The 11015-nt window shown below is 40.3% G+C and overlaps 1 protein-coding gene across 1 annotated transcript in view; it reads right to left on the bottom strand.

Annotated features, from left to right (window-relative positions):
• Positions 1 to 2635: 2635 nt before the first annotated feature.
• Oli (basic helix-loop-helix family member olig) overlaps positions 2636 to 11015 on the bottom strand; it is a 55512-nt gene continuing 47132 nt past the window's right edge. The window contains exon 3 of the mRNA XM_089234893.1: positions 2636 to 5440. Within this exon, the coding sequence (XP_089091019.1) occupies positions 4842 to 5440 (599 nt within the window). The 3' untranslated portion in view covers positions 2636 to 4841. The remainder of the gene's footprint in view (positions 5441 to 11015) is intronic.

Below are 11015 nucleotides of genomic sequence, written 5' to 3'. Positions count from 1 at the left end.
TATCTCAGTACTACGCGTGATTTGGATATTGTCTCCAATTGGAAGTATGCCTCAGGATCAACGATTCGCCAGTAAAATGCCATTCACTCGTGCACTGGAGGGTTAAAAATATTCCGAAAATTTATTTGGCCATAAATACGTTCTTGGATCAATCTGGAAGTTTCTAGCCGCCCTCGGACGAAAGATCTATCGCGGTCGATGTCTTATACGTTTTATGAGGATCTGGAAACTTTTGTCAGATCATTTGATCATTTGTGTCGCACCACGGTCATTTTTTTGCACATGAGGGCTAATTAGACCGGAACCTACAATTTATTGCCCATTCCGAACTGCAGGCTTGTTTTTTTATACTCATCGAGAGGTTGGTGCGCTAACCCCTCGATGGGGACTCCCTGCGGTAGCAATTTTTTCTGCGGTCATGTCGCCGTTTCTGTTGTGTACCCCTGTGTCATGAAAGTTTTCTGACAAGGACGAACCGGGTATCGAACTCGCGACACCTCTAAACATCCTTTGGTACTTCAGGCGAGTATCTTATAGACCTGGGATACCGCGCCCTGCATTGCCAGAGAAGAAATGTATTTAATTTGAAGCGATACTTAAATCCATTTCAACAGTTAAAAAAAATGATTCTCAATAGAAAAAATACGAGTCATGGTATCATATTATTTCAAGTGAAGCTTGAAATATTCGTTGAAAATCATAAAATAAAATTAACGGAAATTTTGGTGGCATTGCAATATTCAGAGCAGGCACCCCTCAACCCGTTACTCGCGAGCACGACGGTGCTCTCTGAAGCACCCCGAGTGCTCGATGCTCACGTCTAGTTTCATGCCCGCGAGCACTTGATCAACGTTCCAATTAAATAGCTTATACAAATTGCATTCAAGGATTTAATGTTGGAATAATATCATTTCCCCCCCCCCCCTCTTACTGTGTGCATTCATGTTCTTTCCCCCCATATACGCAACTTTTCCCTCTTTTGGGGACTTTTGTCCCTCCACTTGACCGCTGCTGTATGATAGTTATTCTCTTTGCTTATATTAAATGTTCGTTTCTCTCCCGTACTCTTGGCATAAGAGTGCTCTCATCTTTGGCGATTGGTATAGGCAGTGCTCGCGACTAGGAAGAAGGTTGAAGACCCCCTGATTTAGAGCAACAGTTAAAAAGTGGTACTAACGTTAATGATTTTCTTCTGAAAGACGGAGGCAGCACGAATAGACCCACTGAAGCTTTCAATACATTTTTACTTTGAAGATGGCGCATATCAGGAGATTCGACGAACTCTGGCTTTTAATAATCTGTAGTATAAAAACCAATTAGCATCAGCATTTTAGAATCAGGAACGTCACAAGTTATGGGGGGGGGCTAATTGGCTGAGAGGAACAGGGGCTTGCTATTACCTGGGTTAGGTAAAGTTCGAGATATTCCACTGGGGGTTGAAAATATGTTCCTTATACTGTCAGTGGTAATGAGACCTGGATAGTGAATCTAGGCTCACTTCTTACGAAAGTGCACAGGTCTTAACTGGATCTCAAAGAAATAGTTTACATCTAATTCGAAATTCTGGTGCAGTGTCTGCTATACTTATTGAGAGGCAAAATTATCAAAACCTCAGAACGAGAGATACTAAGAAGCTCACAAGTCAATATTATTGAACACTTTCCAGGATCTATTCCATAAAAAATTATACTTATACGAACTTTTCCCGGCTACGCAATGGCCACAATGTTTTGGAACTCATTCGGTCCAAATACGAGTGACTCGCGTCGTTGTGTAGAATTAAGAGGGACTTTTTATGGCAATGTTCTTCAACCTTTTAACACCGTTCACCAGTGAAAATAGTTGAACTTGTCCCGTTTATCGGGGTGTGAAGTACCGGGTACCTAACCCCTCATCTTCCCTGTCGGGGCTTCTCAAAAACGTTAAGAGGTTTAGTTAAAGGCATGACAAAGTGAAAGCATAAAAACTAACACATGAAGAAAACATTGGGGGAGGGGGGGCTGAAAGTTACTGGTCATCCCGTATATATACGGAATTCAAGCACGTACGCAGGAGAGGGAGGATGCATGTCATTGGTTTTTTTTTTAGAAATTATTGGGGGGGGGGGGAAGGCTCAAATGGCCTCAGCTCGTAGGTTCCGGTACCTATGGATATTTCTATGTTTGTGGTGTTCTCCTGGGATTCCTATATAAATAAAACAGATTCATATAATTTACTAGCTGTTACCTACGGTTTCGCTCGCGTGGGTTTGGCAATCTGAAAATCCTTTTGCGATGATTTCCCTATATGACATTTGAACGCCTCATGATTCCCTTGGGGGCTGAATTTTCAGAAACCCCATCTTAGTGGGTATCTTACATTATAAAATATAATACTAACCAAATTTCATATTTATAGCTGCAGTGGTTTCGGCTCGACCATGATCGCTCCATATAACCTTTGAAAAAACCTGCTTAGTTAATGTCTACGTCACCAAATAAAACTGCTAACAAAATTTCAAAAATAAATCTTCATCAGTTTCGACTCGGCGATGGTTAGTTAATCAGTGAATCACACAGTCAGTCAAGAAATGTTATTTTATATGCATAGAATGAGAAAGAAATAGAGTCTGAGTCTCTGAAGGGGGAGATATTCTGGATATAATTTACAGCTTTTTATTGTACATTCGGTATTTACAAATTTCATACGTGCATCCTCCAATTGGTGCCGCATAATTACGAGGAATGTTCAAAACTGAAATTAATAATCAGTGATTTTAATCAAGCAAGTTCTGATGGAGATGATTAACAAACAAAGCATTATTATCCATCATGTAAAAACCATGTTTTTCAATGAGTTGTGATAAATTAAATTTAAGACATGAATTCATTGATAATTTCATACTCATAGATAGAATTATCTTGGATGTCCACTACGATTAGGATGATTGGTAGTTTCCATGATTGAGCATTATGAGATAGTGAGACATGGTAAAAATCTTGTTACGTCGCAGTCACGTTTATGAGCCTACAACGGTGCAATTATTCAATCATTACACTTGATTCAGAAAAATCGATGGTAGGTGGCAGCACGACACATAACAAGCATTAAACAGAAACAAAACTCTTCACGTTAGGTTCACAACAGGTACGCGCGCATTCCGGCACGTACCAACTCGTTAGAAATTCCACATAGGAATGTGTACGAGGTGCATGTACGGTTAAGTAGTAGTAGTCGTGCTTATGCAGTTGAGAACAGATTCAGAAACAGATATTAAGACATTTATGTGGTTGTGGGATTGGAGCGCTTACATAAGGTCGTTGATTTTTTGAACTAATGGCTTGGGAATTTCAAAGACGTTCGTCAGATGTTTCAAGGAAGTGAATCAGTCTCCACAGAGGTGTGTGTGGTGATAGCTCAAGTGCATCGGAGATAGCTCTGGAGTATCATAGAAGAATCCTTATTCCAAAGACTGAAAACAAGGTCGATTTTGGAGAGCGTCACCAAGGACGTCATGAAAACGAAGTTTTGCATACAAAGCACACATCATCGAAACTTTTCTGAAGATAATCGTTATTTTGGCACCATGCGCGTAAAAATTACTCTAGAAGCTTTGGAGAATTGCATCGAAACTTTCTATAAACTGTATTTATTGGTAACCACCGATCATCTGCCAGCAACGCAGATGTACAAAAAATTTGTTCCATTTCCATTATGGATATCCATTTCCATAACCCCATTTATTTATACACAAGCCGATGCGTGACATGAGTTTTGTATTGTTACCTTCTGAAACTTGTACAAGCTTCACTTCAAGGATATACAGGATGATTCGAAACTATTAGGCCAAACTTCGCGGGGACTGTAGAGTACACCGAAGCAATCCATTTCGTCATAGAATGTGTTGCCTAATGTGGAGGAGAATTGAGGCGCAAGTACAGAAATTACAAATCAAAGACTGTAACCTTAACGAGGTCCTATTTAGTTTCTTCCAAAGGGCCTAGTAAACTGAGATAGAGAAGGCTTGGGGTGGGGGGTAGTGCGATAGACTGGTCTTGTGCAATCAAACAATTGGAGCAGAAATTAATTATCCAAGTTGCGATTTCGTATTAATACGGCAAAAATATAAGCCGGCTTGACCCTTTTTAGAACCATGCGTGTCCTTGAACGGCTAACGACACATCCTGCAAGAAATTCCTCCAGAAAATGTTACTTTCTTCCAGTGCAATGTTACTATACATCAGGAGTTCTTAACATATAGATCGCAGCCCGAACTTCGGTCTCAGAGACTTCCGAGACGGGTCGCTAAAATCCCCTAAGACCCAGGGAATCTTGAGTTGTATGTCACGACCAAAACTTGATTCGTAGGGCCTTCCGAGATAGGTCGTAAAAAAGTGCACCGGAGGTTCTTTAACTATGAGACACGATTCACAAGGGGCTTCCGAGATGGGTTGTACAAAAATACACTTACAGCCAGGGATTCCTTCAGCTCTGGGTCGTGACCAAAACTTGTTTCGCGGAAACTTCATAGATGAGTCAGAGAAATCCACTTACAGTCCTGTTATACGTGCACTTATTTCGTCACTGGTTTTACCAATTTTGAAAAACAAACAGTCCCATGGGTGACAAAGCTGATATCGTTGTTGATTTTGGGTCACAGCTGAGAAAAAGGTCAAGAATCCCCGCCATACACTACTCAAAAACGCCTGCTACCGCCTTTGCTACAGCGATTCAACCACACATTTTGGACGTCAAATGATTGTTTAGGTGTATTGTATCACCCCTTGAAGTATGACCCAATAGTTTCGAATCAATCTGCTTTGGTAAAAGGCTATAAAGCAAAATAACAATTAGCGATAGTCTTATTTGCTAGCGTTGCATTGGTCGCAAGGCGTTGAGCTACAGACATGTCCTCGAAAGACTGGCGGCATACCCAACACGGGGTTTGTTTCCGTCGAGTCGGGCTTGTCGCCGTTCATGTGGTGAGATGTCTGGTATCCACTACCCGAAGTTGGAGGTGGCGGCGGAGGATTGTATCCTGGTTCCGGGTATCCTCCATTGTTTGACTGCGGTGATGTACCAGCCAACACCGGCAAAGAAGCGGCCGCCGCCGCAGCTGCGGCAGCCGCGGGCGGTAACGGCACCCCGGCCTGATTCATGTACGAAATGATCCTCCTCATTTCTTCCAGGGCGTTCGCCTGCATCAGGATGTAGTTCTTGGCGAGTAGCAGGGTGGCTATCTTCGAGAGTTTGCGCACGGATGGCGAGTGAGCGTACGGTATGACCGATCTTAGCTCGTCGAGGGCGTCGTTCAAGTCGTGCATCCTTCGACGTTCTCTGGCGTTGATGCTCAGGCGTACCGACTTGGCATGCCGACTGTTCTTCTTTGAGCCCAGTAGCGGGTTGCCGTTCATTGCGTCTTCCTCGCTCTTCGGATGGCCTTGTTCGTGGGATGAAATACCTACGGAGGATGGTAAAGATTATTAAATGTGTGTCTCACTAATTCATCCACTTAATGAATAATGAAAAGAAATGTGCAAAATTCATTTAGCCTACTAAATTCCTTTGAAGATCATAGAGGTTCCCAACTTTTTGCGTTCCTCATACTCCCTGTGTCATTAAAATGAAAGCCCACAGACCTCTTTACAAAATAATATTCAATATACACAAATTAAAAACAGTAAGTTTTTCGTACCCAACCCCTTGAAATCTCTCCGAGCATACCTGGTTAAGAATACCTACAATGATACGGAGGCCACAGATCCTTTGTACTAATAACACACACTTAACCTTATGTGTTTCAGAGAGCCCCAGTAAAATGAAAGCTACGGACTCCTTGTATTAACAAAACAGTAGTTCGAAACTGGAACGAACGAATGTTAATTTACCATTGCACGCTAATTGTGATCACCTTTCGAGTTAATCAACGTTTTTAATGCCGATAGAGATTGGAATGCCCTTTATTCTCACAGGGCAAACGAGCTTTGATCGCTATACGAGGAAAGAATGATGATATAAATTTAAGATCAAATTAAACTGAATACAAAATTATGTTTAATTACCAACAGGTATCAATTTATTTAAATTAAATTAGCTTTTTTTAATTTGTTTTGTAGATTAAAACTGTATTTTAGAAACACAATGATGGGCAATAAGGTCTGTAAATGATTCAAAAATAAATTACACAATTTATCTCTATTTGCTACTAGATGTCGCATTGACACTATATTATTAATGGGGCTATGTTATGACGCAGTGATGTTACACGTGACCGAGGTCGTTCGGCGTTACGAAAATATCATTAGAGGTGGAAAAACAGTAAAAAGCGATACAATAATGTGCAAAGAGGCTACAATTCACACGCGCATTTCATAGGCATTCTTCATCGGTGATAGGTTGAAGTTGTACAGTGGGGACCAAAACTTTTGTCCGCTAACGGGAAGTGTCAGCTATTGGGAAGGCACGATATACGGTAGAACCTCGTGTATATACGACTTTCACATTAATATGACGTTTAGCTTCGGACGCAATTGGTGTCTACATGTTACTGTGCGTAAAAGTGATACACCGATGGTTATGCATAATCATCAATCGCCTCGATAAAGAAAGTGATTGAATTTCACTGCATTCACAATCGCTTTTACCGGTGATTGTGCATAATTCCCAAATAAAGTTGAAAAGTCTGATAAATACGGAAAAATTTACAACCTTTCTTCTTTTCATTAGACCAATTGATTATTTTTAACCATACCGGGTACGTGCAGTATACATATTTTTAAAAAAAAATTAAAATAAATTAAAAAAAAATTGTATGAAGAAGAAATAAACGTTCTGAATAACAACATTATCAGCATTTTTTAATATTGGTTTTTTTTCACACTTACCAACATGTGCAAACAAAACCGACATTACCATTCAGAATCAGCATCCTCTGGACCCATAGTTGTATTCAGTTAATCAAGTTATTAATTGACGGACTATCATATATTTACCAATACGAGCTTGGGATTATACAAAATCACCGTTGAGTATGATTAATTGTTAATTTATGAACAAAAATTCACCGATTAGAGATTGTTGGAAAACAGTTAGTTTGCCTGATTTTACTGTCCGCTATTGAGAGTGTTCGCTAACGGGGAGTGAAACACATTGAAGCCCTATTCCACGGACCAGCGATCCGAAAAGTGCTCGTTAATGGGAGTTGTCCGCTAACGGGGAGTGTCCGTTGAGGGAGGTTCTACTGTACTGTGTAATTTTCTAGGGAAAAAAAAATCTGATACTTTATTATTACTGTGATGACATACAGTTTCAGCCTGTTTTTTTGGGTTTTTTTTTTTTTTTTTTGGTGGTATTTGGCAATAGATTTTGGTGTAAGATTGTTCCTATAACTTTTACGCCAACGTTTTCTATATACCAAGGATTGATTATTCCCGTCGCAGTGGAGGCTCTCTGTGTTTTATGATGGTGTGTATATTGCATATTCCGTAAAAGAAAAGGGAACCAAAACTGTGGATGGAGGCTTTGTTTCTCCGTTTCCCGTCACAGTGAAGGCGCTGTGTATGTATATTTTGCATACATTGCGTACTTAGACCATTCTCAAATCTCTTCCACTTCTTTATGCCAGATTCTTCTTCTTTCTTGCCCACAATCTTTTCCACACTTCTTTCGAAATGCCAGGCTGCGGTCTCCGGCCCTTATATGCCACTGGGCTTTGCACGTGCAATTTTTCTCCCTAGCCATTGGGTTCAGCTGTCCATTTCTGTCAAATGGCTTGTTGTACGTTGCATCGAGTTGATGGCTGTCATCATGGGGAGAACGACGCGAGTGATTCGATACTTGCGAGCATGGGGCAAGGGGAGCCACCACTGTAAATCTCTAAAATAAATAAAGATCTAAAATAAACTTTTCTGACGCAACTCTACCTCTTTTAAGGTAAAGGAAGTAAGGTGCTTTGCTTCAGTCCGGGGTTCTGAGCGATTCTATCTATCTATCTATCTATATGTTACCGGCAAAGTATGAAATCCAGGCATTCTATAGAATGCCTAGGCATTCTATACAATGCCTGGTCGTTTCAGGCAAAGTATGAAATACCGGTTTTATTCTATACTTTGCCTAGGCATTCTATAGAATGACTAGTCATTCTATAGAATGCCTAAACACAAACCAGGCAAAGTATGAAATATCTTCTTCCAACAAATCTCTTTAGGGGCGGTATAAAATATTACATAAAATTAAAATTTTACAGAATTTTCGTCATTTATTTCCGGAAACGTTTCGCGGTATAAAATATTAAATTTCATCGAATTAAAATTTCACAGAATTTTCGTCATTTTTTCCCTGAAACGTTTCCCTTTCGCTCTCGTAGAAAAGGATCTGATGAGGGGCGGTATAAAATATTACAATTTCATCGAATTAAAATTTCACAGAATTTTCGTCATTTTTTCCCTGAAACGTTTCCCTTTCGCTCTCGTGGAAAAGGATCTGATGAGGGGTGGTATAAAATATTACAATTTCATCGAATTAAAATTTCACAGAATTTTCGTCATTTATTCCCGGAAACGTTTCCCTTTCGCTCTCGTGGAAAAGGATCTGATAAGGGGTGGTATAAAATATTACAATTTCATCGAATTAAAATTTCACAGAATTTTCGTCATTTTTTTCCGGATGTTTGCCTTTCGCTCTCGTGAAAAAGGATCTGTTGAGGGACGGTATAAAATATTATAATTTTATCGAATTAAAATTTCACAGAATTTTCGCCATTTTTTCCCGGAAACGTTTCCCCTTTCGCTCTCATGAAAAAGGATCTGTTGAGGTTCGTAATTTTTTCCGAAAACATGCATTGGCCAGCGACGGCTTCCATTCTTATTGGTATATAATCGCATCATTTGATCCACGATGTCGACTCCTTATTTAATTTCGTTATTGTAGGCAACTATTTCTGGGGTCTTTTTCACGTTTTCGTTGATAGTTACATCCAGGGGCGGTCTTAGGGCAGTGCGACCGGTGCAACTGCACCGGGCGCCAAATGAGAAGGGGCGCCGAAACGCGTTAAATATACATTACTAGAAAAATATCTTTAAGATACGTATTTATAAAAAAACTGTAAAATATATATGAAAAAAATGACCGAGATGAATTTTAAAAAAAACAAAGATTTGAGTGTGTATAATATTAGTTATTTTTCGAAACGGAAATAATCGATGGGCAGTTGTGCAGTGCATAATATGGCCCCTTCCCCAGGGCTGTAGCGTGCTTTCTCGGGGGCAGTCTTTTCTTGGAGTCTCCTTGAAATGGTTATGCTCAGAAAAAGGAAGAGTTACAAGCGCCCCCCCCCCCTCCATTCGGCTCGTTGCACCGCCCAAATTGCCTCAGAATAGTTACGGGCCTGCCCAAGTTGCAGGGCCCGGTGTTTTAGCTGGCTGGTGTTAGCCTGTCCCTTCCGTTTCTTGGTACTGGTTCTGAAAGGGGTAATTTCAAATGAAGTTCATGAGTTTTATAAATATGAAAAGAAATCATACGGAAATATCACTAATTTAACCACTTTTATTATCATCTTAGCGCGTACGTGATGCGTGCACTACACGAATTTTACCATAAAACTCAATTAACATAAGTATGAAGAAGATTGATCCTCCGTGATGAGTATCCTGCACAAATGTGTGACGTTTTGCTTCTTTAATGTTTTTAAATCTCTTAATTAAATCAAACAAGTTGGGTTTTTATGCTTGTTTACAAGTTAAATAGCGGTGTGCCGGGGATGGGGGGGGGGTGTCACCACACAAAGAGTGTCTGATAATATGGTAGAATGAATCTGTCCCGTATGACTAGCAAAAATTGCCTCCTCTGGCACATCACTCTGGATTTACGCCTGGGGGGGGGGGGCGCTGACTACTTTTTTTTGCACCGGGCGCCACTGGGCCTAAGACCGGCCCTGGTTACATCAGTATGAAGTGAACTCAGAACTAGAACATTTTTAATATTTTTTCTCTGATAAGATGTCAGTGTAATATCAGTTCCTGTTTTTGCAGTTGGAGGTACCTCACGACGGTCTTTTTGAAGGGTCCCAACCAAGCTTGTCCTTTTAAAAAATTCACATAATCTCAGTGATGTAAAATAATCATCTGTTGTTTTGTTTCGAATTACATGTTCATAGACAAGTTGATTTGCTGGTCTGGTGTTATCTGTCCCAGTGTAATCGAAACTGATTTTCTGTCCATTCAGAATATATTTGGAATCAACGCAGGCAAGAAGCCAGAATTTTATCCCAAATTTATCTGGCTTACTTGGGATATACTGTGTAAATGGACATCTTGCTTTTGAGGGTAGAAGTTGTTCGTCCACAGTTAGATTGGACCCTGGTTTGTAGCAAGTCGCACTGTATTCTATGAATGAAATCCATAGTGAACATGCAAGAGAAAATTGGTCAGTTTTTAATATTTCAGACCTTTCAGATTTCAGATCGAATCGCATGAATTTCAAAATTTCTTTGAAACGATGTCTTGTCATTGTTTGGGGAAAAAATAGGGGACCCCAAATCTCGACGACCACAATGAATTCAGTAGGAAGTTTTTTGCACCTCTTGCATACATAATGGATATCGTTGCATCCAGTTCAAGCAAAGAAACTGACCAAGAAGTTTCATTCAGACGACGATGGGCTTCAGCTTCTGTATATGTCGAATCATTTTGTCGCAGAAAATAAGGCGTCACGAACCCAGAACACTTTCATTTATGTTTTTTGAACGCATAAAATGTGGGGCCTTGATTTTCTCTCAGTATATTTTGCGATCCTCGACATCCTAAAGTTGATGAAGGTTCTATGATTTTCCATATGCTCCCATCTGCTGCATTTTCTTAGATCATTTCTGTGGCTTCAACGAGTTATAATGAGTCACACCACGGTCATTTTCTGCACACGAGATCTAATTAGACCGGGACCCACAATTTATTGCCGATTCCGAACGGCAAGCTTGTTTCTATGCTCATCATCGAGAAGTTGGTGCACTAACTCCTCAATGGGGAACTTCCTGCGGTAGC

Source organism: Pholcus phalangioides, unplaced genomic scaffold, assembly GCF_987345545.1.
Source record: "Pholcus phalangioides strain wild (caught in Gottingen) unplaced genomic scaffold, Ppha-v1.0 ptg000008l_1, whole genome shotgun sequence".
NCBI classification, from domain to species: Eukaryota; Metazoa; Arthropoda; class Arachnida; order Araneae; family Pholcidae; genus Pholcus; species Pholcus phalangioides.
This window is presented reverse-complemented; position numbering and strand designations above follow the sequence as displayed.